Below are 26,909 nucleotides of genomic sequence, written 5' to 3' on the forward strand. Positions count from 1 at the left end.
TTCTGCCATTAATCATGTTACTTTTATTTAAACAGCAAGGTGTGCTTTCAATGTAAGTGGTTTTATTTTTATTAATACTTGATGCTGAGTTTTGAACAGTACCGTACCCAAACAATTTTACAAATATAATACTCAGTACACTGTTTATTGCTCATTGTTTTTGTATGAACATAAAAGCTGGAAATGAATGTTAAGAATAAATAAGGCACCCTACTAATATGCTGATTTCATGTATTGTAGTAACATGCACAAAATACACTTTTCTCATTTTGCTTATTAGAGAAAAAATAAGATTTTATTATATGGGCAAGGGCCAATGCTTGTTTGAAAAGTCAAAACTTGAAAGCAGTTTGTAATTTTTTAATCTAATCTTCCACCCTACAAAATTTGCTTTCCTATGGCATATTCCAGTTTCTTTTTCTAGAGACAAAAAGTATTTTTGTTCTTCCTTTGCTGTTACTAGGAAACATGCCTTGCAAGAGGACTGTTCATGTACTGCTTGAGACAAAAGACCTGACTTGCTTTTTTATCCGCGTTTTCTTCTTGTACTGACCCCATTCAAAAGATAAAAATAAAAATGCGAAGGCATCTTTACTGCTTTATCTTGTGTGGCTGGGCCCAAATCAGTGATCAGCACGAGGCGGGAGCTCCACAGAAGCTGGTTAAAAGCCTTTTTAAAATTTCAGTATGCCCTAAATTATGCCTTCCCACCAGTTTCAAAATACTTTCTGTCCAACCGTCCTTCTTCCTCGAGAATCTCGTGTTGGCTCTCTCTGTTTCACGGCTGAGGAGAACAGTGATGCTCTGGTCAGCCTCATAAACTCATCAGCCGCTAAGGCAGAAACCTCTTTGCAAAGGCTTCAATGACTTGATAACCTGTTGCCGAAGTGCTGACAAATGATCAAATAAACAAACCAGAGAGACACAGCTCTGAGCCCCCACCCCAGCTCCCAGCTTGCTTTAAACAGTTTGTTACAATCTTTTTAGAAATTATCTGAAACAATGGCAGAGAAAAGGGTTTGGATTTTTTTTAATTTAAAGCAGATTATATCATAATTTTCTGATGTTCTAATATTTATTCTGTAAAACTGAAATGTTCTTGCAGGATAATATAAACATAACAGAATCACTCAGTTTACCAGTTATAGGAAATATGTATTACATTCTATGACAACACCCAGCTTTACGTGAATTTTGAGATGCACGATGTCTCTTAATTACATAAATTATTACAGTACTGTTTTAAAGGAATCTTTTGGTTATATGTAAACACTATAAATTAGCTCTTTAAAAATAATCATGTAAGACAAATATCGCATTGACATAGTTTAAAAAAAACCATAACTAGCCCTAAATCTGAATATTCTCAGGGTAGAACAGCAAAAGCAGATATCAATCTAATGCTATGGAACAACATGCTGAAATTTTGACTTATTTGAAGAACCAGTGCTTCTTCCTGTTCCTGCCTTCTTTTGTGTTCATATTTTAAGATTTTCACCATTGGTGCCCTAAGGAATGGGCCAACTTGTACGATGTGTGACAGGATAAGATATGCTATTTTGACTGTTGCCATTCTAATATTAAAAGCCATCTAAATTAACTCTCCTAAATATGTTCTGGTTTAAATTAAAATCCTGAGGAATTATAATCTGTTTACTGGATGGTTTTGGTTAAGTGCAATTTGATGTATGCAGAATGCTGTTTCATTTAAGGTCATTCTTAGTAAGGCATATTAAAAATAAATATAAAAGTGACAACATAATATTTAGTTTCTTGCTATAAAATCTTATGCAAAAAATATTTTTTGCATGTAGTAATGGACTTCATCCATTTGCTGGCATACAGGAGTTAAAATTTGTGCATGAAGCTTAACTGCCCTTGTCAGAATGTGCCACTGTGCTGTAATACTGGTCCAAAGCTACATGCTAAAGATTTTATTTCCATGCTCAAACACAGCTTGCACAAACTGCTTGAAGACTCTGTCCATGTAAGTGCACTTCCTTGGCCATATTCCTTCCAGAAAACCAATGTGGCCTCCGCACGAAGTCAGAACCAAAGCAACGTTTGCATTTTGTTTGGCAGTTTCTACAGGTATAGCTAAAAGGGGGGAAAAAAAGTTTAAGTCCTTATCCTTTGATGGAATGCCAGCCATTGAGTAACTTCTCTTAAATGTTTCTCATGTAATATATTTATAAATATGCACAATCTTAACATATGCTTAAACGTACTGTAGGATGTAGAGCCAGAGCTGCGTTAAAAGCCATTTCTCTCTTCATCATTAACTCACCTTATCTGTGTGATTTTTCTGGCTGCTGTGAAAGTTTCAGAGATCAGGGGCTTCATCTTTCTTTCAGTCCCACTGATGGAACAGCACCCATATTAATGCAGACTTGCTATTTGGTATAAGTAGTGTAAGTGAAAGGACAATCGAACCTGTAGTTTTTAACCTATGTTGCAATATTCAACTTCAGAAAAACTGAGGAACTGGGACCTTAATTATGAATCTTATTCTTTTTGTAGGCGACTCCAAACACAAAACCTTCAATGTCACAATAAGTTTTTGTCTTTAAGATATCCTATCAGCTAATATTAAAGAAGATACTGGATTATTATCGTTATTATATCTGATTTGCCATACATTTACAGCTGCAAGTTTAGACCACACCATGCAAACACACTGGGAGATGGATCTTGCCCTGAGGAGCTCATAATCTATATGTATGTGGTAAACAGAAAAAGAGGGAGGGCAAACAACTGCACGTGGACACAGAAAGCTGCCCTGTGTCACCAGGTAGGTTAGTGGTTCTCTACTGAATACTGACTGCTACAAAATGACTTTAGATTATTGGACCAAATACTACAAGGATTTTTCTTTTGCTGGGTTAGTTTTCAGCCAGATCAGCTCCCCGATCTGGTTCTCTGTGTTAATAATGCCAACATATGAATGGCAGCAGGCACAGCCAGATGAGGACTGCACTGAGGTGGCCCTGCCACTGGAGCCTACAGTGAGCTTCAAGTCACCCCGAACTGCACCCGAGACACATGCGGGAGGGGAGGCTTCAGTGCATCTTATTTTGAACGTGCACGAGTGTGTAGCTTAATCAGTGCTATCACTTGGGCAGTTCCCCTTGTGAAAGAAAATAAAGGTCAGTGCAAACTGACAACAAAGCAAGCATATGACTTCACAAATGGTGTTTCAGTGTGATGGGATGACACTATTATATAAATTGGTTGACATAACAGTGGAGCTTTATGGAGCTGTGGTGTTTGCACGCTTGTTATAAAAGTTAAATTATTTAAGCAAATTCTTCTGGGGTTTTTACATATGCTAAATATACTCCCGAACAAGCAGAAATCTCAATACATTTCAGCAAAGAATGCCTTTTAAAGTTCTAGTTTTAAAATAATAAATTTAATGGAAGGAAAAAAAATTCATACAGAATTTTGGATTATTCAGGACTGACAAAAAAAACGAACAGCAAAAGAAGACATGCTTCATCCAGACAGAGGGGACTAGTGGGAAGTTCACTGTATTGTCTAAAAAAGGCTCTGGTTCCACAAAAAAAAAAAAAAAAAAAATCTGATTTTAGGTCATACACTGCTAAAGTAAAGACGCCTTGACACTACAACACAAAGCAGTGACCCATTGGCAGGATTTCTATTGCTGCCTCATTTATTTTAAACTATTTTCAAAGAGAGATATTTTAAAATGAGGGAGCTGGGGCTGTTTAGCCTTGAGAAAAGGAGGCTGAGGGGAGACCTGATCGCTGTCTACAACTACCTGAAAGGAGGTTGTAGCATGGAGGGGGTTGGTCACCCAAGTAGCAAGTGATAGGACAAGAGGAAATGGCCTCAAGTTGCACCAGGGGAGGTTTAGATGGGATATTAGGAAAAAATTCTTCACAAAAAGGGTTGTCAGGCATTGGAACAGGCTGCCCAGGGAAGTGGTGGAGTCACCATCCCTGGAGGTGTTTAAAAGGCATTTCAACAAGGTTCTTAGGGACATGGTTTAGTGCTAGAGTTAGGTTATGGTTGGGCTCGATGATCCTGGGGGTCTGTTCCAACTGAAATGATTCTATGATTCTAAATCAGGTTTACTTTTTGGGGGGTTCAGTTGTCCATATCTCTCTCTGACTGAACTTCCTTCAGAGACAACCCCCACCCACCCCTATTTCTATGAGTCTCCTTTCCTTTACTCTTTTATTCATTTGCTATCTCAAAGGTCATTCTTGAATAGCCATTATCCCTGCATATCACTACCTTCTTTTCACCAGGTTCCTGACTTTCATTTGGGTGCTGGCAGACTCATTGCTGTGTGCTTTAGATGCCCATTTGCCTTCATTTTCAGCAACTAGAGGAACAGCATGGCCCCCGTTCCTTGGCCAAAGAAGGACCCCAGCCAGAGTTCATCACTCCAGATCTTGAATGCAATGACTGTGGTGAAGAGATGGGCAACTTAAAATAGATCAGGGCAGAAGCCCTGGACCTGCAGCGTCAGGGGAGCCGTCTGTGCCCCAGAGGTCCTTACTGGTGCTGGAACAAAACACTCTGCTCCACGCCAGGGCCTCAGCATGCATGCTAAACAAGCCATATCCATAGTGGGGTTAGTGTCTTTTACAAATGTTGTTTTACAAGGTTCCTGCCCATAACACACAGTACTTGATTGTGCCCTGAATGGAGCACAGACTGAGCTCCAGAGAGCAATGGGAATTCTTTGCTACTCGGTGCTATTTGTTTCTTTCACTTTTTTCCTCCTTTAAGTTGCATGCATCTAAGTAGTTTATAGATTCCAGCATTTAGAAAATGATTTTGAGTCTTTACTAGGTGGAAGAAACCATGCCTCTCACCATCTCTACAAAAAGTCCTTGACTTTTCCTTTGTTCAACTGGAAAACTGAAAATACTATATGCAGTATCTGGGCCTTATTAAAGCAATACTATGGCAAGACTAAAATAAAAAGTCAATGGAATAAAGGCCTGCCAGCCCTGACTGGGAAATAGCATGGGCTGAAAACAAGAGATGCAGAAAACAATGTGTTATTTCTTGCAATCCAACACCAAACTCAGCAAGTGCTCGTCTGGAGTTTTGCCTCAGTTAATATGCCCAGCAATCTCTGCTCTGACTCTGTTGGATTCTGTGCATGAACACACTGCAGTGTACAAAGACAGTGGCTATGACTCATGTCAGCTTCTGCCAACTGCCAGGGAATTTGCCCACTTATCTATACCAAGCCAGCTGCTTCTCTTCCCTCTCGTAGCGCACGGGCCATGTTAAACAGAATCCCGATAGAGAAGCGGGGGCCAGACTCAAGCCCACGTCCCCCATTCCTGCTTCAGGCAATGAATCCCACTTTCCATGGCCATTCTGCCATTCCCTGGTCACTGAGGGAACTCATGGATAGGCCTATATGCAAAGGTATAGGGAGGAGTGTATGAGGAGAGACAGACTTGATCTCCAAGAACCAGAAACAACATGAGAGCTCCATTGATCCTCATGGATTCAGGTTCAGCTGCATACTGGCCTGAACACACCTCTTGACTAGCTAAGATTGTGCAAACCTGTGATGGTTTTTCGTTTTCTCAGATTAGTGCCAAAGGGTAGAGAGAAATATCCTTTCTTGCTGAGAAAGCACTTTGCTGGGGTTGTGAAAGGGAGTTTACAGTAAATGTCTTATCTGCTATGCCAACCCAGCTGGGGAAGCCCTTGCAGGCAAAGCTCACTGTGACCTCTGCAGACCTGTCACTCAGAGGCTGCCAGTGTAATGATCCCTCCCAAATCAGTTTGCTGCTGGTTAATTATTCATTCCAAAACTGACTGGCAATACTGTAGTGGGTACCATGTGCTGCCTGCCTCCAAACAGCTACAGCAGCTCGCTCCTAGAAGCCTACCAGCACTCAGACGTGGGTTATCTTCTGTGCAAGTAAGGTGTGAGCCACACACAGGTCTTTATGAATGTCATCTTCCCCATCCTGAAGTTCTCCCTATTCTAACTAACACACGTTTACAGCAGAATTCTACCACAAATCATCGCTGTTATCACAAGCTGCAGCACTGTGCTAAATATGCAGTCATTTGCTTCCACCGGTAGTGAGGATTTTTAGTAAGTGCCAAGTTTGACCTGCTGTTACCTCTCTGCTCTTACCTCCCCTGTGGTGAACAGTAGAGCCTGCCCTTGACATAGTCAGTCTTGATACAGTTGGGTCACCGTTCGTATGACTCCTCCCCAGCAGAGTTTCTTGCTCTGCAGCTTTTCAGAAGATAATTGAATACAGTGCCAAAATGGAAATGATGCTTGGCAGTGGTGTGGTGCTTTGCTCAAGGCTGTTTTTAGGGACTGTTAGCTGTCCACAAATAAATCCACAATGCAACGGAGCAAATTTTGGAATGTAAAGGGCAGATGAATGGAGCACCAGATGTGATGCACTCTAGGATATAGGATGGCATGCCAAAAGATACTACTGTTCATTTTTGTCCACATGTAACCTTGTACTTATGTTTCTACTGAGCAAAATTTGTACTGCTGTTCGATCCAGCAGCCACAGGCCTCTTATCTGTGATCACAGAACCACAAGGTAAATAACATATGCAGAATTACCTCGTTCAAAATCAAATTGTTGTACATTCTTTGCAAAAAGTATTTTTTAAAATAGAACACCAGAAAAACATACATGTGAAGCAGCATCAGCTTAAATAAGTCACTGCTGTCAGACATTCTGTTCATTGTTTGGTTGATTTCTTCCTGTTCCTTAAACTCTTACCCAAATTGTTATCCATCTTGCCATTCCTGGGCCATTTGGTCTCTCCAGACAACTTCATTCAACTGTGCTGTTTACATAATAGGATGCAAAATAACACTTAAGAGCAATTACTCCAAGTTTGGATTCAGAGAAGTGGAAAAGGTTCATAGAGTTCCATAAAAAGTGTAAGTGAGCTTCAGATATGCACTTATCTGGCCCAGCGGATCAGGAGGGAGCTGACATGGTACGTAGCTTCAAGGGCAGGCTTTCAGCTTGGGCACAATGCTCACCAGCAGCAATTAGCTAAGCATTAGTCTAGTGAAATTTAAGTCAGATGCCTAATACGCTGCTTAAAGTCTCTGAGGAGAAAAATGCTGCTTCAGACAAAAAGCTAAATGTGAAACTGATAACGAATGCTATCGTTCCATCTTCTTGATCTATTTTTCACACCAAATAAGAGAGGCTGACTTGGTTATATTACATATTTCCTGAAGCAATGACTTGCTTAAATTAGTTATGGCAAGAGAAGTGTCATGCAGTGAAGAAAGCATTTGTTTTCATTAGTTAGTATTATGCAATATGAGAACGGCATTCTAGAATTAAACTACAGATACATCGGCTGCCAAGCTCTATGAACTTCAAACAGCAACTTTCAGGAAGGACTGCAAATGAATTGTTTCTTCCTGATACTGAATTGAGAGCAAAGGGCACAATTTCGCAATATATTAAAAAATAATTGCTGGGAAGTGCAAAGTGTACCAAGAAGCCACATGAGAAGGAAAGAGGCAACAGACACAGCATCTGCATTTTTTAAGGGAAGTCTCTCTTTAGGTCCATATTGTGTAGTGACAAGGCAGACTTGGGTTTGTATCCACCAAGCTCTGTTATAGGAAGGTAGAGTGGCTGGCTTATAAACTATATTTAAACACAAAGGAATTCTGGCACAGCTTTCTCCCTAATGAGTTTTCTAGGCCTGTTTCCCAGCTGTCAGAAACTACAGCTATCCACAACAGAGGTGGAAGGTAGCTTAAAAGCTGGCAGGTGTTACTGGGAGAGGTGAGGCATGAAATAACCAGCCCCCAAAGTCAATAAAAGGCTGAGATCTGGATGAGAAGAAATTTTGTGGCTTTGGATCGATTACAGTTGTGAGTGGAAACTGCCTCTGGTTGTCACAGCCTTACACGTGTCCACACACTTTTAAGTTGGAACAAACAAGCCACTTACCACAATAAAGTCACCTCCCAGAGTAACATCAGCCCATTCTGTTTGTTAACATAAAACAGCCTACAAAAGTGTCAAGATGCATGAACTCCAATAACTGATGGCAGCAGCCATAATTTCTAGGCTGCTAATCAGGGTGCCTTATGTCTCCTGCCAGTGCAACTTTTCACATCAAGGGTGCATAGCACAAACAAAAAAGGAGCCGAGGATAGACACACCAAACAGAGTCACACCATTAGCTGTCAATCAACATTGTCCTGGTGGCCCTTTCTAAGGTAAACTTGTCACCACAAGGACAATGGTTTACAGCTAAAAGCATTAACTCAGTGAACAAGGAGTAAATGAATGCCTAACCACCCAAATATTTTCATGGAGAAAGGCTGGTTAGGGTCAGAGTTTAAGAGGGCATGGACAGTCATTACAACAGATTCTAACACTTCTTGTTTCAGGTTCCTCATAGCGCTTTACCTCATACCACTCTACATGGCAGGGCTTCTAAGGCATTCTAACAATAGGTTTGATACTTGCACAAGAGGCCATCCCTATAATCCATCATTCACAGTTATGTTTCTTTTAAAAAACAGCTCCAAGGGAGGAGAGATCTGCTACAGCTGTAGTCTAGGGGACTCAACCTTTTGCCTAGTCAAAACTACCCAAGCCCAGAAATGTTGAGGCTGTTAAGAGACCTCCTGACATCACCTAGTCCAACCCCCCTACTCAAGCAGGGTGACCTAGAGCAGGTTGCCCAGGGCTGTATCCAATCAGCTTTTGAGTATCTCCATAGATGGAGACCCCACAACCTCTTTATGCCAGTGCTCGACCACCTTCACAGTAAAAAAAAGTGTTTTGTTCACATTGAATTTCATGGGGTCAAGGTCAACAATGGTTGGATCTTGAGAGTTCGAGTTTATAACATACAATAAAGAGACAAGGGGATGGAATATCTGCACTAGCTTAAATCTAGTTATCAAAGGTCCCAGTCCCAGTAGTAATAGGCTGAAAAAAATTAACAAATCCTCCAGGAACAGAGGCACACTGTCTGGTTCACTGCTGTTGTTCTAACTAGCTAGCTTACTCCTGCCACAGTTACTCCTTCACTTTAAAACAGAAACCACAAACAAAGCTAGAGCTAAACACAGAGGTGAAGCCATTGTTCCCTCCCTGAGGCACTTAATGACAGAAGCATGGCACAACAGATCACCTACATTGTGGTATTATGGGGAAAGTCATCCCCAAGGGTCATGAGACCCATAAAAATTTATCTTTAGGATCACTAGCAAGATTTTTTATTTGGACACAGATTTCAGGGCCGCAGCCTCACCCATTCTCATTTCCAGGACGTGATATGCTCTTAACAGAAACAAGCCAATTTCAAGGAAAAAAAAAAAATCCCACAGAGGCTGGTAAATACAATGGGACTAACTCTGGCTCAGAAAGTCCCTGGACTGCAAATTGGTGGATGCAGTATTCTGTACTTCTATGTTTGACTAGACCTTACTTTTTTTAAGCCTCTGTTTTGGCCAATGTAAGGGATAGGTAGTTTGCCTAATCCAGAGTCACAATTTTTTCCCCTCATATTAGGTGGCTGTCACCTCTTTATATTGTTCATGTGTATCATGGATGACTTTTGTTCAAGAGGAGAAGAAATTGGACTGTAATTTTCTAGTGCACTCTACTGGAGTGGCCCTTTTCAAGGCATATTTGTCTCTAACAGGTCCTCAAACTATAAATAATAAGGTGTGTGGATTTTTCTGTATTTGTTGTACATCTGCGAACAGATAAACAGTACAAACACAGAGCCTCTTCCAATTCCTTCGTTCTCTCATTTGTTGTTCTAATCTGTTTGCCTACTCACTTTGGCTTCATGACTCATTCTACAAGAATCTCACATGACTCATGGTGGCAGAAGAAAACTTCCCTGAAATAAATCAAGTATATGAACTTCATATTTAAAGGTGTCAGCTGTTCACTGCTGAAGACTGTCTCCTCAACCAGCTGTTCATTATAGTGGTTTTCCTCTACATTCACTTTTGTTCTTCCTCTCAGACACTATAACAAATCACAGACTGCAAGAGCAAGCGTATTTTTTAAGACAGTCAGCAACAGGGTTTTGATCTTCAGATAAAAACCAAAATGCTAGTAATGATCACACGTTTGGCAGAAAATAGGAAGAAAGGCTGAAAACTCTGTTTTTCTTTATCTGCTTCATCTCTATTATAGTTAGATTCTTATTAATTTCAACACACTCCCTTCTAGGAGCTCACCTTGTCAATATCTCTTCCCTTACCCTAGAATTTGGTCTACATGCTAACTTATAATTTTTCTTACTTTTAATTTTCAGTCACTGGAAGTGGCACTGAGATCATGAGCAACAACAGCTGAGGATTTCAAGTCATCTGAAACATAAGCAGCTCCCAGACATTTTTCATAGTGACTAGATTGAAAAATAGCAATAAAAAAACCACCAACTTGTATTCACTTTTATTGAACTCTGAACAAGCCAGACACCTCAGAGTTTCTCATTATAGGCTATCTCTGTACTTGGTACAAACCACCAAACAACTCTTCTGAGAGGGCAATACATCTGATATCTTCCTTATCATGAGATAACTCACACCCTAAATGCGCATATTTCTTTTCTTTTGACTGTAGGGAGTCTACTAATGGCTAATGATTGCCACTCCATGTGCTTCTGTATTCTGTACTAATCAGGTCTCTCCATCATCAGCTGCTTTATATGTATCTTACACTGTAAGTAAACTCCAAGACTGATCCATCCCTGGAGGTTTTGATCCTGTGCATAAATAACATTTAAATACACATAGGTCTGAGTTTATTCTCAGTTCTACATAGTTTGTCTTAATGATTGCATATACAGATAAATATATTTTAAAAAGCCTAAACTTACCATGACTTGGTGAGAAAACATCATCCACAGAGTTTAGACATAACACTGGAATTCCTACTGACTTCAGCCTGTGACATGGGCTAGCATCTTCATAGTAATCATCAACTGTATGGTAGCCAAACATGACTGAAGTGAACTGCTTATCAAATTCTCTAATAGATCTAGCCTGAAGTACAGAATTCAAATAGGGAACTATGTCAGCATTTGGAAAACAGCATCCAGCTAAAGCAGAAATAACATTTTCACATACCTTCAACACAAGATCCACATCACATGATTTCTCCAACATATGTCGATGCCTAAAACGAAAGAGAGAAAAACTGGAGGGCTTGTTTTTAGTTCTATAAACAGATGTAGAAGTCCTCCGCTTTATATTAATAGATACATTTATAGAAATAACTCCCTAATAAGAACATGCTTGGTTTGAATTTTCTATCATATCAAAAATCTGTCTGGAATCTGAGAGCAGAAGAATTGTTCATTCATATGCAGGCACATCCAGCAACACAGTAAAAATCTGCGTGAGCCATGAGAAGGATGCCAAAGATAAGAGAATTAAGAGAGCTAAATATTTGAGAATACAAGATACATCCTAATTTTGCAAAGCAAAGTATGAACTAGTACCTTCCATGCTTTTGCAGTCAAGGCTGATTTAATTAGTACACATACATATATACTCAAAGCGAATAAATGCATGCATAAAAATTTAAAATTCTTTTCACTTTATCCATAAATATAGAAGTACCTTGGTCTTGTACCAAGTCCCTTGAGCAGCAGAAAAATTTAGCCACATTGACATAACAGCTATCTGAAGTGTTGTTACAGCATTAATTTTGCCAATATTATACCTGCTGTGGATCCTTCCACCTTGCTAAATAGTTTAGAAGGCAACTCACCTGCTGATAGAGGATTGTAGACAAGTAGTCAAGTAATAGTTGAAAAGAAGCCAGTTTAGTGGCTTCTCCAGAGATGCTATAGATTCAAAAACATTCCAACCCGCAGAGAAAATTGCAGCTGCCATTAAAGGAGTGTCTCTGCCAGTTTTGCCCAGGTAATTTAAAAGAAGCATGCTACAAACAGAAATGAAAAACAGAAACATATATACTATGAAATCATTTGCTTCTATTTAAAGCAAATAAAATAATCAGCCACCTTTTCATCTGTTTTTCAATAGTTTCTTGTATCAGCCCTAGAGCTGTGCCTGATACTTCTAAAAGGTAATCAACGTCATCATCATATGACTCATGAAGTTTGCTTTCTCTCTACTGTCAGAGGGGAACTGAGTGCACTGTGTAGGGTGTGTGTAGGAGCACATTTAGAAATAATTAGAGATATACTAGTCTTATTTATGTCACTAAAAGGGAGGAAAAGGTCAAAGAAATGTATCTTACTCATGGAACAGGTATTACCAAGTTGTTAGTAAGTTTCACCATTTTACAAGCTCCTGATCTTCCCGATCTGATAAATCTGATCAACATGCCTGACGAACGCACAGTGCCACTGGCACGCCTGCCTCATGATGAAGCTGGATTTTGAGTTGAAGGTAATGCCTTCCCCCCACCTGACACATATGAGGAGAACACAGCTTTTCTTTCACACAAAGCATGTAAAGAATTAAGTCTTGGATAATGAATAAAACTAGCAAAACAAAATTATGAGCCAAATAAATGGCTGAAGTCTTGCCTTTCTGACCAATTGCAGCTTCCAGTCTCTACTGCTAATGTATAGTTGAGTTGAAGAAAGAGGAGAGTTCAGCAGTACCTGACCCTTCAAATGCAGAAAAATTAAAATAGCAAGAAAAGAGTAAAAGAAAAATACTAACAGAAAAGCTGTAAGTCTTACTTTACTGCCTGAGGCCCCGAAGTTTACAACCAGCATTTTAATAGCAAGCCTTTAGCTCAAAACAAGTTCTACAACTTAATATAGCTCCCTGGACCACCAACACTCTATACCTTGGCTTCATCTACAACACTTCAGGAGACAGCAACCTTTAGCAAAGACATTGTGAACCAGCCTGCCATCACAGAGGGCTTATCCCCATGCACCACCTACCACATCACAAGACAACGAGGGAAAACAGTCTTTGGTATTACCAAGAACTTGCCAGTTGGTAGGAACCAGCTGGAAAAGAACAGCAAACAGCACTTCGGAGTGGGCTCCTGCCATCAGCTCACACAGCTGAGCCCAATGAGGAAAGTCACCTGTGGCACATATAGGAATTAAGTAGCACATGTTCCCTCTCACTCACAGAAGAAGAACCTGTGAATCACCTGGTCTATATACTGTAAGAATGTCAAGCCGTAAAACAATTAAAAAAAAAAAAAAAGTTGCAGTAATAGAAGAAACCATTTCTCTAACAGAATTCACAGAATATATATGGTAGAGAGAAGGTTTAGGAATCTTTATGTTAGAAAACAAAGTCCCTTTCCAAAATAATACACACTGAAGATCAGTAGAACAAGTGGGCTTTCATTTACATTTACACCTTTGTGAAGTGAACGTTTATTTCTCTTCTTAATTGGGCAAATATGTCCTATATAGATTAACTGGCTATTCAGAAAGTTTTGAAAAGGGATAGATAATAAGAGCTATTGTAAGATTAAGGCAAGTGGATGATTTTCACAATATGCCCCAGTGAGATCTCTGCTCCTGCTTAGTTTTAAAGATGCAAGTGCTCCAATTAATTTTGAAGCATGGAAATAGTCCCCACATGGATGATCAGGGACTCTTCCAGTTTTCTGTAAAATTAAGCATGTGCTTTCTCTTTGTGGTTCAGGACTTTAAAAAGGTATTGGAGGAGGAAAGTGGAACACCTTGCCTAAAATCACCCAGTGGTGGTGGTGAGGTAAAAGCCAGGAACACAGATCCCCTGCACCATACTAACAGATTTTACTGCTATTTAAGATACCATAACTAGGTTGAGCCAAGGACAGAAGTGACACTAAGGGCTGAACTGGTCTTTCACACCAGTTGCAGAACAATCAGCTTATACTGCACTTTCAGCCCTGAACACCTGGTGCTTCGCCTGCTACATCCTGGCCCTCTTAGTTCTAGTGTAATGGTGCAGCACACATGAAGCTACCCATGAAGAACTAGTGTGCTTTAACTGTGTGTTATTCTTGAAACAAGCCTCTACTGCAGATGCTTCTTTAGCTTTCACTGTTTCCAATGAAACATGTTTTTGCAATACATCATGTTGTTTCATGTTTTGTATGCAAAAAAAAAAGCCAGAGCTGGGGAGGGAGAGATAGCATGCTGAGATAAGAGCCAACAGGCTTCCTAACATTGTGAAGAAAAGGTTTAAACTAGGTTTGCCAAGGGATGGAGAGCAAAGCCTGAAGAGAAGTGAAGGCCTGGCAGGCCCTGATGAAGCACCTGAGGGCAGCATAACAGAAGAAGCTCTCAGACTTGAGAAAGCAGCATGACTGCAGCTCATCTCATGTGCCAGCACATGCACAAACACACAGCATGGGAAAAAATGGGAGGAATCAAAAGCCTCTGCGTAGTCACAGAACAAGCTTATTGGATCACAGAGACATGGAGGGCTCACAGGCAGACAAGACTATGCAATGATGGATGCTCTTCATGAAGGCCTTGAAGGCAACGAGGAGGGTTTGTACCTTAGACACAGAAGCCATTTAAACACACAGAACATTTACCTGGTGCAGGTTATAAGCCAGTTTACAGCTAATAGGTCAAAATCAGAGAGGAAGCTAACAAAGGCGATATCATGGTGGGTATCTGCCATAGACCTCCTGATCAAGACGAGGAATTAGAGAATCCAAGTTTTTAGACACATGAGTGGGGAAGGTAAGCAGCAGAATTACAATACTGGAGAGAGCTGGCTTTAATTTGGTCAGGGATCTGGTTGGCAGGATACCACGTGAGACATCCCTGCTAGGCAAAGGGGTCTACGAGAACTGTTTGACCTTAAGGACAACTGAACATAAAGCACAAGTGTGGTACATTCTGATGAGCAGAGAGTTGAACAAGAGTGGCAGAAGACCACATGGAAGAACAAAATACTCCTAGCGAGTTCAAGAAAGAAGGTGGAAGGGGGCTGCCTGGGAAAACAGTCATTGCCCAACCATGCAGGGATGCAGTTAGTACAACTGAATTTCAGATGGAGTTGGAACTAGCAAGGGATATGCAGGACAACAAGAAAAGGCTTCTGCAACAAGAAAGGCTTCTGTTACAGTCTTTCTTGTACGCTAGTGCAAAGAAAGGCTCAGAACAAACATCATCTACTCTTTTCCCCTCACCATTGAAGCCTGCCATCTCATCACAGAAGACAATCAAATCACTCGAGCATGCTTTGTCCTTGGGGAATCCAGTCACCTTCTTATCCTTCATATGCTTGGAAATGGCTTCTGGAGGATCTTCCCAAATAACCGAGACTAGGCTGACCAGCTGTTATTTCCTCCTGGGACCACTATACAACAGAAAGGGGAACCTAGTGACAAAAGATTTCTAAAAGGCCCAGACTACCTGTCTTCCCTGTCCTTACTGCTGAGGTCTGTTCTCAGGCCTTGCAGGTTCCTGTGCCTATTCAGCAGAGCATGGCAGAGTGAATTATTATTACTCATGGCAGAGGAAGATCGAGTTAGGGTCCAGTTGTGCAAACCAGACATACGCATGTCACTGGGACCAGGAGAGGTGCACCAAAGCTCCAGAGGGAGCTATGTCACTGTGAGACTGCTCTCTATGACTTTTGAAAGGTTGCAGCAACTGTGGGATGTTCCTGATGCCTGGAGAAAAGGCACCCATCTACAAGAATGGCAAGTGGGAGGAAATACAGGCTGGTCAGCCCAGCCTCGGCACTTTAGGAATATTCTCTGGAAGTCGTTTCCAAGCATGTCAAGGTAAAGAAGGTGACTGATAACAGCCAGCATGGATTTAACAAGGTTGAATACAACCTGATTGCCTTCTATGATGAGCTGTCTTCGTCGACTAGGGGGAAAGGAGTGGATGTTGCTTATTTTGACTTTAGCAAGGCCTTTCACAGTCTTCCATGGTCTCCGTGTAGCCAGATCGGAGGGACATGGTTCAAATAGATGACCTGCGATGTGAGTGGAAAACAGACTAGACCACTAGGCTCAGAGGCTTGTGATCAGGAACTGGAGTGGTTGGACCACTTACTAGCAGGGACCCTCACAGGATGTATAGTGGGGCCAGTACCGGGTAATGTCTTCATTAACTGGATGATGAAATGGAATGCACCCTTGCTAAGCCTGCAGGTCAAATTGTGGGGAGTGGCTGCTGAACTGGAAGGCAGGGCTGCCATTCTGAGGAACCTCGACAGGCTGGAGAAATGGGCTAGCAGAGACCTCATGAAGTTCAACAAAGGCACATGCGAAGTCCTACACCTAGGACAAGATTAATGACTGAACAGAGAGAAGCTCTGCTGAAAAAGACGTGGGCAAACTGAACATGATTCAGCAATGCACCCTTGCAGCGATGAAGACAACTAATAGCATGCTGTGCTTTGTTAGTAAGAGCAAAACGAGCAGGTCTAGAGAAGAGATTATTTCCCTGTATTTGGCACTTACGAGATTGTATCTGGAATACTGTGCCCAATTTTGGGCTTCCCAGCGAGACAGACACTGACATACTGTAAAGATTCATGTGTCTTCATACTGAAGACATTGGCAAAATCCCAGTGACATGAATGGAAAAAGATTGGCCTGATTTAAAAGGTTTCCAGGTTACTTATTTATTTGATTATCAATAACTATATTGCTTGAGCAAATCTGTATTTATCCCAAAGCTCCTACAAGTTGTTAGTAGATTAATGTCAATACATCCACCCATCCTCCATAAAATTTATCAGAAGGAAGGGAAGTCTCAGGAAGTTACCACTGTCTGCAGTATTTCTAATGGAAATTCTCCTCTTCTACAATTTTCCTTAAAGAGGCTCAATTTTCCTTAAACAAGCTGTCTGTACTTTTCTTCTAGCTTCTAGCAGTGATTATTCTAAGAAACTGTGATATCATTGTTCTAGCTGTGCTTTCTGGAGACAAGCCAGGACACAGCAAGTCTTAATACCACATGCTGTATCAACCCATAGTGGTTTCAGCAACAATAGCACTTCTTGCTTCTGAGCCAGACAGAGCAGATACACACACCTCTTCCAGCTTAACCTACCCACATACTGCAGAACCCAAACAGTGTGAAGATAAATCTTGGAATTTCCAGAGGTTGCTAAGAAACATGGTATGTTAGCTCTACTTCCTATTTTTTATCACTCTGTTCCAAAGACAGCCTCCACCGTTTCCAAAGATTGCATTCCCCACCTGTTCGGCTGTCAATCTGTCTGTCAGTGTTTCCTTTCTCCACCCTCCTCAGCTTTTCAATGTTGGCCAGTTTCGACCTTCCCTGACACAGCACTAAAAGCCTCAAAGATGTTAAGTTTCTAAAAGTCTTCTGAATATTGTCTGTTTGAGACAGACCCAAGTTAGCTGCAGTTCAGTAAGTAACGTTAAAGTATTGCAGAGTAATAATTTACCATCAGGCTACAACAGTCTTATTTTATGATTGTAGTTAAGCTGAGACGTGTTACAAAATATCTTACCCTCCCATAGAAACACCAGCTGCCACGAAGGGAGCCAAGGGGTACAGGCTGTGCACATGATGAACAACGGCCTCTAAATCCTCTGTGTTAGAGGCACAGTAAGTCCTCGGTGTCTGTAAGGAGTCAGAGGGAAAAATGCCATCGTAAGCTTTTGTATTATCCTTTAAGGACAAGGCAAACTGAACAGTGGCTCATTTATATAACAAGATAAACTTAGCATTTATCATGAAGCTGCACTAAACAGCAAATATAAAGCCAGGGCACTTCACGAGGAGGTGGAGGAAGGAGTTATACGTGTTATCGTTCCAAAATAAAACATGTGACAGATATCTTCAGTATCTGCAATCACCAGGCCATTAGATGAGATCTGAACACCAAGTCACGAGCTAAACTAGACAGAACTAGATCAGAACTAGATAGGCACCGATATTTTTAAAATACCCCGAGGAAACAGAAACATACCACAGAGGCTGCAATTTACAGAAAAGAAAGTTATAATGACAATTTTGCCATCTTCACACACATTCAAATACAAAAGAAAATATTAGATTTCAAGTTCTGTCAGCTAGCATTTGAAAAGCAGCCGATATTTAGATTCCACACACAATATAGCCAAATAAATAGATAAATACATTCCCCAGTGCCATTTACCTAACTTACTGAAATACTCTGTTAACTCAAGCAATGAAACACCTGTATTATCCCTTCTCTATCCACCATCATTGTCTCTTCAAGTCTTTAATTGGGACTTGGAAGGTCTTCCACTGGCATCACTGGGGTCTGAGTAACCCCTTCCCTGCTTACTGGCAGGATCCACACAGCTTTCCAGCCTCACCTGCACAGACAACAGCTACCGGCCACAACCTGGGGACCATCTGGAGCAGCATAGGGAGATAAGTCCTTTTTGGTACAGTAAAATAAGTTTTTTTCCAATGCTGTTCTCTAGATTTCACCTACAGCACAAGAGAGCTTTAAACTATAGAATTGCTACTAATGTATTAGTGACCTTGACTTAACTACAGGCAGTTGCTGGCCTGCCAAAATTCAGCATAAACTTTAAATATAAAAACACTTAATTATGAGATAATTGAACTTATTTGTTGCCTGAAACAACAACATGTTTAAGTGTTTTTTTCTTTTTTTAAAAATTGCTTTCAGTAAAAAAGCCTGGATATTTGTGGGCAATTTTAACAAGTTTAATTAGATTAAACTAATTACGTAAAATACATTTAACAAGAATATTGAAATGTTGCTGTCAAATACAAAAAAATGAAAGAAAACCTAAATCTGTATAATTAAAACTGAAGAGATTCTTAATTTCTATTTCTGTTGCATTTCTAGTTCTCATCCACATGAATCACTCTTCACTGTTTTACACTTTATTAATTGTAAACAGTGTGAATGTGTTTTAATTACATTGTCAAGTTTATAAAGAAAAATAAATTATTTTTGGTAACTAGAGTCTAATGTATTCTAAGTGAAAGTGTATTTGATTAAAAGTTTATAAAACTAGAGAGATATGTCGCATATTAATTTCAGTTAACTCCTGACACTTTAATGTCTATTTATCTACTCATTGTACGCAGATATTTTAAAACACCATCTTAGCTCACATTGGCTGTGGTCAACGTGATATTTGATTAATCCATAACAATAATTCACAGTACCTTTCAGTAACACGTGACAACAGCATTTTAAAACTGATTCTTTAAATAGCTATTATTTGGAGTAATTTTGAATCTATCTTTGAAGAGACTAGAAAAAGAACTACTTGCATGACTATTTCCTACTGTGGTCGACAACTATGCTTCAAACTCATTAACTAGGGATTTTATATTAAAATATAGAAACCCCCTTGCAGAAAATGTGATAATTTCAGCTGGTTTGCTTTACAGTAAGATCTTATAAAGCTTAAAGATGTAAATCTGATTACAGTAAAATACACACAATGCATCCATACAAGGGATCTTTTCTCTTAAGGATTCGGAAATTAATCAATAAGGACTTTGTGTGTCACAAAACTGCTTTGTAGATCCATCTCCAAAACTATGCAGAAAACTTCTCTTAATATGGCAATATTTGCATTGAAATGCTTTATCTGGTTATGGGAAAATATTCTGAGCTTTTTAAAAGCTCGAAACCAGGGGATTAAAAAATGCAAAACAATACTGAGTACTACGCACATTCATTCCAGCTGCAGAATTGTCAACAAAACACATATGAAGAAACAAAGATTATTCAGCAATAGTTCATCATGCCTTGGCCCTGGCTGCAGAAGATGTTTAGCTTCAAGACTTTGTCATTTATGGAATTGTCAGATATTTCTAAGCAAACATGATATGTCTTTCCCAAACACAAAATATGTATTTTGTCGCTGAGTTTGTGTCATAATTGCTGAGAGAAATACAAGAACACATTCAACTTTTAGGATATGGCTATCCATAAAAATCTGGTTCATTAGTTCAATAACACATAATACAGATCAATTTTAATGGCGCAACTTTTTAACCATATCAAGAGCTAGTTTAAACTCCTATTGGCAACTGGGAAAGTAATTACAACAATTTATATTTCGATTTGTATGTTAAAACAATGCATTGATTGCATCGATTGAATTGAATTTCTTGGATGTGTGCATTTTAGATACTATAGTATTTTTTGAAAAAATACGGCATCCTTACCAAAAGATCCTCACCAGCAATTCCCCGATTGTTAAAAACCACACATCTAAAAATTGAGAAAGTAAATTCAGTTATACACATGTTCATTTCGCTAACAAGATAACTAAAACACAAACAAAATTGAAAATGCATAAATAAAACCAAGCCAGTTCTATGAAAAAGTTCAGCAGATTCTTGTTGCAAGTTCTTGGGGATGGGAATTTTTTTTGTCTGGTATAGCAGAAGTTTTTGTTCTCTCTACGCTGGTGGGAGTTTCCAAATTTTCTAGCACTATTACCTTGAGTTAAGGATCTATGCTTTCTTAATACATCTTACTTTTCTATTACTCTTCTACCATCTTGCTGTAATAACATTGTTAAATAATATATACATATTTTCAATGGGTTAAAGGCATGAAAAATTATTTTGGTATTTCTCAAATGTTGCTGTTTGAAAACCAAAATTATAGCATTCTTCTAAAATCTGAGCCAAAGCTCTCCTTTTTAATGCTATACCTTCTTTTGTTAGATGATCAAATGCAGATATTTCTTTTGGGAATACATAAAAACTAAATAGTAAGAAGTTGTTGATTTGACGGCTTTCCTCCTCTGATATTTTTTACAGGTAAGTTTTAAAGTGATTTAAAAAGTACTTTCAACAGTTAAAGTGCTACTTTACTTTCATAATTTAGTAAAGCAGTTATCCAAACCTCCAAACAGAGAAGACAGAGCCAGACATGTAGATAAAAGCTCATATATACATATTTGAAGAACTTATTATAGTCAGTACCAGAAGCCAATCTGCAAAGACAAAATGTAATATTCCAAATACAGATCCTGGGAAAACGACAATTTATTTTACAGCACAGCAGCAGCAATATGATTACATAAAGGAATCTACTCATCGACTAATCCACTTATTTTACCCAACTCTGACCAGAAGCCTTAACAACAAAACTAAATTAGGCAGTAATAATTAAGAGGTGACAAACCTCTTCCTTAACCACCAGTAAGAATAGTTTGCTCTCTTTTCTGCACTCACGAATTTGAGGCTGCTGAATCAAGCAATTTTGGCATTCAGAAGCTGACCTCCTCCAAGGCCACCTGCCAGCAACCCATCCACACAAGTCGTCCTGGAGCTGAATACAAACCCTTTCTCCAGAAAGTGTAAAGGTAACACAAATACCGATATTATAATTTAAGAAGCAGCAGCAAAGGCCTATGCAGACTTCGCTTGCTTGCACTGCAATCTCTGGGGCACATATGTAGATGCTAGAAGAGCCTTCCAAATGTACTGCCTGTTACATAATAATAATATTATTATTACTACTACTACTACTACTACTAATACTTTCTTACATGAACTAATGTTTTTAGATCTCATTTGCCTTAGGAAGGTATCCTATACATATAGATACTTATATTTTATCTTATTAGAAGCAGAGCAATGAAATACAACAGCACCTATATCCCAGTGTTTCGCTTTGATGGATCATATGAAGAATGTAGGATTCCTTGCTTGTTCCCGTCAGGCCAGGCAGTAACACGACAGTGGGTCTCGTGCTGGCATCCGGATAATATAAACTGTCATTATTATCAAACCAATCCAACGAAATCTGTCCTCCATCTGCTGTTTTAATGAGCTCACTGAAAGGCACATTTCAAGATAACATTGATTAGATTGAAAAATACATGCACGCTATTAAGAGTGCTTACAGTGTACAAATTACCAGGTATGAATTCTGCATTTTAATGATGTTTTAATACTCGAAGTGCCACCTAACTAGGTATGTTTGCATGCTTACCATTCAGAAAGAGCCACACCTCCAGCTGACGTGAGTTAGCACAGTCAGTTTGCGGAGTAATTCCTGTTTACAGTAAATGAAGAGCTGGCCTTTCATGAATTGCTGCTGATGTACAGGAAGTTTGTAACTAACGTGATTTTTGGCATTGCCATCTATTTTATATTGGCTTGTGTAATGCAGATTTCCTTTGGATCACCTGAGAATCTTTTGATAGCACACTGGGCAATGTGTTGAACATCTAACACATTTTCTTCTCATCATCCGAAGAAGTAGCATGTATAATGGAAGGCACTTTGTCATTTTAAACATGCAGAACACAGACACACACTACTAAATTTTTCACCCTATATCTCTGCAAACTTTGCTATGATGCAGTCTCAAACCATACATCTTAAGAATGCAGCAAATGTGATAATATGCCAAGAAGCTAAGCATGCATTAAACAATGAAAAGAAGGTTTCAGTCTTTTTTCAGAAACATAAAGCATCTTCCTTTTTATCTGGCAATGAAGACATTGTATGAGAGAGCTGGTATAGGAACTAACAAAATTAAAGCCTACCTTGCATTTGATTTTTCATTTGAAAGTCTTGATAGCACCTACTTCAGATTTTAAAGCTCGTCAGCCTTGTTGGACTCATGAGCTCAGCTTTACCCTTTTTCAGTAATGGGAAGTAGATGCAATGCTGGTGTATATATACTGCCAACACAATCTCAAATGGTGCAAAATAAGCATTGCCCCATGGAACTATGTTTCTTCCCTCACAAACCTTGAAACAGAGAGTATACAAGAAGGGCTAGAAAAAGTGGACATGGCCATACCACTGAAATGTTTCCTAGTTACTAAAACTAAGGGAAGCTGCTAAATGCTAAATCTATTCTACCATGCAAGCAGAGCTGAAACAACTTGTGCTGTATCCAGGTTCCGGCGCATAAAAGTACTTCTCCTTAGGTCTTGTGCCAAATGCCTCATTTGCCAGACCAAGTCTCATTTCTGTGAGAGGAGTCAGCTGAGGACAAACAATACATTTAAGGTTTTTTCCCTCTTAGAAGTTAGGCATCAAAGAACCCAACACAAACCCCACAGGTGAAAGTTACTCTGAAAATCCCAGAAGTTTTATATATTTGAAACAAGGCTGAATGTGGCCATGCTATGGTTAAGGTTGAACATGTTGGTTCAATGGACAGATACAGTGATTGCACGACCTTTGCAACATGATGGCATTCAATCACCAGAATATTTGATACACCAGATGATGGTGCTACCAGCCTGTTGAGAAAGTTCAATGAGGGGAAGTGCAAAGTCCTACACCTGGGAAGGAACAACCCCATGCATGAGTACAGGCTGGGGCTTCCTGGCTGGAAAACAGCTTGGCAGAAAAGGATGTGGGGTCCTGGTGGAGACCATTTTGAACATGAGCCAGCAATGTACCCCTGCAGGAAAGAAGAACCACAGCCTCCTAGGAGGAGTGTTGCCAGCAGGTTGAGAGAGATGATCCTTCTGCTCTATTCAGCACTGGTGAGGCCTGGAGCACTGGGTCCAGTTCTGGGCTCCCCAGTACAAGGGAGACATGGACATACTGGAGAGGGTCCAGCAAAAGGCCACAAAGATGATGAAGGGACTGGAGCATCTCTCCCATGAGGAAACGCTGAGAAAGCTGGGACTGTTCAGCCTGGAGAAGGCTCAGGGGGACTTGTCAATGTACATAAATACCTAAAGGGAAGGTGCAAAGTGGATGGAGCCAGGCTGTTTTCAGTGGTGCCCACTGACGGGACGAGAAGCAATGGGCACAAACTGAAATACAGGAGGTTCCCTCTGAACATCAGGAAACACTTTTTTGCTGTGATGGTGACCAAGCACTGGCACAGGTTGCTCAGAGAGGTTGTAGAGTCTCCATCCTTAGGGATATTCCAAAGCCATCTGGACATGGTCAGAGGCAACTGGCTCTAGGTGGTCCTGCTTGAGCAGGAGGGTTGGACAAGGTGACCTCCAGAGGTTCTTTCTGACCTCAACCATTGCTTGATCCTGTGAACACATAACCACATCAGTTCCTAGATTGTCACAAATATTTCAGTGCTCAAAAACTCTCTGAGCTGAAATAGGGTCATTTGGGAACCTTAACCTTTTAAATCCAGGATAGAGATGATTCCAAGCCTAGGATGGAGTAGTAAAGGCAGCATAAAGAAGAAGAGAAAAAAAAAAAAAGAAAAAAAAAGAAAAAAAAAAAAGGCACAAGCTTGAGCAATGACGGTAGTTGTGACACAGTCCAAGATAACTGCCAGCTACCAAATCGATCGCTTTCCAGAAGAAAGACACTTACTTCCTGTACTGTACTTTGGGTCTGGAGGTGATAAAGGGACGCAGGAGTGTCTGCATCCGGCCTTCCCAGCACCAAATCGTGGGATAGTATGTTTCTGTCACAACAGGGCAATATTCCTCGAGAAAGCGGCAGAAACGGTCATTGCTGGCCACCAGCTGGGGTTTCTAGGGAGAGAGACTACAGTCAGGCATGTGCATTCATATAAAACAAACTAACAAATAAATAAAGAAAGAAATGAAAGCTTAAAAATCCTCTCCCAGTAAAAAATCCTCTCCCAGTAAAAATCCTCTCCCAGTAAACTGATTTCTTGCATATAATCATTTGCAATGCTTTTTCCTCTCATTGCAAACAGATAAGTAAAACAAAACCCAACAAAATGCCCAAGTGAAAAGTGAAACCCACTAAACATTATAGATTCCTTACCTATTTCTAATAATATGCTGTTGTAGCTTTACTTTTACCAGCATTGTATCTTTCACTGGCAAATGAAAACTACACTGTCTCACAGTAAGCAAGAAAGATTTTACTGCATCCATTTTCTTGCACCACACAGAAAGCACACTTAATCTGTGTACTTTGACTGTGCACCTGCGGTACCTATTTTAACCTGGTAGGACACTCCTCCTCCCATCTCATACTACAGAACACAACGGCATTGGTTACTCATCTCTAATAACACCCTGCATATAGAGGTTTTTCTTACAGCTTCCGTTTGCATACCAATTAATGTGGAAATCCCTGTATACCAAACACCTCACAGTCTAGCAACCACATTTCTTAAACTTCTCTTTTACACTGGGTCTCCAGCACTTCAGGCATTATTAGGACAATAACAGATGCTTTGAAGAGCATGCACAGCACATGCACATGCACAAGCACATGCACAGCAGCAGTGGTACATCCTCCTGACCCTACATTTTTTCTCTGTGACCAAAATCAAGTACTGGCTTCTCAGTGAAGAGGAAGGCTATGAAGGCTATGTTCTCAGCGGTTCTGTGAAGAACTGTGGCAACACACATGTGTTCAACCACCATAAATCTTTTGATATGTGTATTTTCAGTTGATTAAGCATTCAGCGAGGCGCTCTCACCACGGGGCCACTCTAGATCAGATCAGGCTCACTGTATTCAACTAATTGGCAAAGGCTTAATTTATCTGTGAAACCACTACTGATGAGAAGATGTATAGGAGTGTCTTAGCCCCCTAAAACACGGTGATAGCAGCTCTAAAGGTATTAACATCGGTACTGAAAGCAGACACAAGGCCAGCAAACTACTTTATCACCTGCCCTGTTAGCGAACCAGTGAACAGGTTGGGTTTTTATAGAATCACAGAATCATTTCAGTTGGAAGAGACCCTCAGGATCATCGAGTCCAACCATAATCTAACTCTGGCACTAAACCATGTCCCTAAGAACTGCATCTAAACGCCTTTTAAACACCTCCAGGGATGGTGACTCCACCACTTCCCTGGGCAGCCTGTTCCAGTGCTTCACAACCCTTTCTGTGAAGAATTTTTTCATGGTATCAAATCTAAACCTTCCCTGGCACAACTTGAGGCCATTTCCTCTTGTCTTGTCACTTGTTACTTGGGAGAAGAGACCGACGCCCTCCATGCTACAACCTCCTTTCAGGCAGTTGCAGACAGCGATCAGGTCTCCCCTCAGCCTCCTTTTCTCCAGGCTGAACAGCCCCAGTTCCCTCAGCCGCTCCTCATCAGACTTGTGCTCCAGGCCCCTCACCAGCTTCATTGCCCTTCTCTGAACTCTCTCCAGCACCTCAATGTCCTTCTTATGATGGAGGGAGGGCTCCTGGCTCCCCTTTCCAAACCATCGCCCCAGCCAAATTCCCCCCCTGGTACAACTGCATTTCAGGGACCTCACCATGCCAGAGCCCCTTCCCCTCCCAGCCCGGGCCGAGGAGACGTCTCGGCGGGAGGGGGCCCAACAGCCCCGGCGGGCGCAGGAGGCTGCGCAGCCCGGCCCGGCGGCGGGGACGGGCCCGTGCGGGGCGGCCAGCGGGGTTTCGCCCGGCCCAGAGCTCGGAGCGGCACCTCCGGGGGAAGGACGGGGCGTGCGAGGGCACGGCGGGCCCTGCCCGCCCGACCATTTCGGGTGCCGCCGCTCCCCTCGGCAGAAGGGCGCCGGCTGCCTCCCCCTTAGCGGGGAGGTTGCAGGTGACCTTCGCGGGACGGTCCCCGCCAGGACGGTCTCCCCTTGGCGGGACACCTGCGGAGCCCGCCCTCCCGCTCACCTTGGCGATGCTGCTGAGGTAGTAGCAGGCGTAGGCGACGCCGAAGCCCAGCACCAGGGACAAGCCCACGCCGGAGCCGAAGAACCCCACGCGGACCTGGCTCTCGAGGTAGAGGGAGAGCTCCCTGGTCAGCACCTGCCAGTCCATGGCACAGGACGGCGGGGCAGCGCTCGCCGGATGCCGCGGCCGAGCCCACCCCGGCGAAGAGGGAGGAGGAGAAGAAGGAGGAGCTGCCTCCCGGCTGCCGCGGCCCGTTCCGCGCTACAGCGCCGCCGGTGGCACCGCCGCACCGCCCCCGGGGCGCCCCGTGCCGGCTGCCGGGGCCTGAGGCGGCGGTCGGCGCGGAGAGGCGGGTTGCGGCCGGGCCGGCCTCTTCCCGCAAGCGGCCGCCGGGCCGGGCCGGACCGGACCGGGCCGCGGCGGCCGCAGGGGAGGAGA

At 41.4% G+C, this 26,909-nt stretch overlaps 1 protein-coding gene across 4 annotated transcripts; it reads right to left on the bottom strand.

Moving 5' to 3' along the window:
• On the bottom strand, positions 1-26,909 carry ABHD3 (abhydrolase domain containing 3, phospholipase). Of its 4 annotated transcripts, none has more exons than XM_065627304.1 (9): positions 26,472-26,909; positions 24,220-24,383; positions 21,561-21,743; positions 20,119-20,164; positions 17,438-17,550; positions 11,763-11,936; positions 11,117-11,165; positions 10,867-11,032; positions 1-2,097 (listed from the first exon to the last, which is right to left on the bottom strand). In XM_065627304.1, the coding sequence occupies exons 1-9, from the start codon at positions 26,616-26,618 to the stop codon at positions 1,919-1,921; spliced, it is 1,221 nt and encodes a 406-aa protein (XP_065483376.1). In that variant the 5' UTR covers positions 26,619-26,909; the 3' UTR covers positions 1-1,918. The 4 variants fall into 4 exon arrangements, with proteins under 4 accessions (XP_065483376.1, XP_065483379.1, XP_065483377.1 ...); XM_065627305.1 differs by lacking the exon at positions 1-2,097 and adding an exon at positions 6,618-6,825; XM_065627306.1 differs by lacking the exon at positions 1-2,097 and adding an exon at positions 6,904-10,752.

The sequence above is a fragment of the Caloenas nicobarica genome, chromosome 2, assembly GCF_036013445.1.
Source record: "Caloenas nicobarica isolate bCalNic1 chromosome 2, bCalNic1.hap1, whole genome shotgun sequence".
In the NCBI taxonomy this organism is placed as follows: Eukaryota; Metazoa; Chordata; class Aves; order Columbiformes; family Columbidae; genus Caloenas; species Caloenas nicobarica.

Excerpts from the sequence above, each read along its gene's own strand:
- ABHD3 (XM_065627304.1), bottom strand. The coding sequence starts at position 26,618 with ATGGACTGGCAGGTGCTGACCAGGGAGCTCTCCCTCTACCTCGAGAGC. Across the intron at positions 11,937-17,437 it reads GCTGGTGTTTCTATGGGAGG|CATGCTTCTTTTAAATTACC; the intron begins GTAAGATATTTT and ends TTCTGTTTGTAG. Across the intron at positions 11,033-11,116 it reads ATGTGGATCTTGTGTTGAAG|GCTAGATCTATTAGAGAATT; the intron begins GTATGTGAAAAT and ends TCTGTACTTCAG.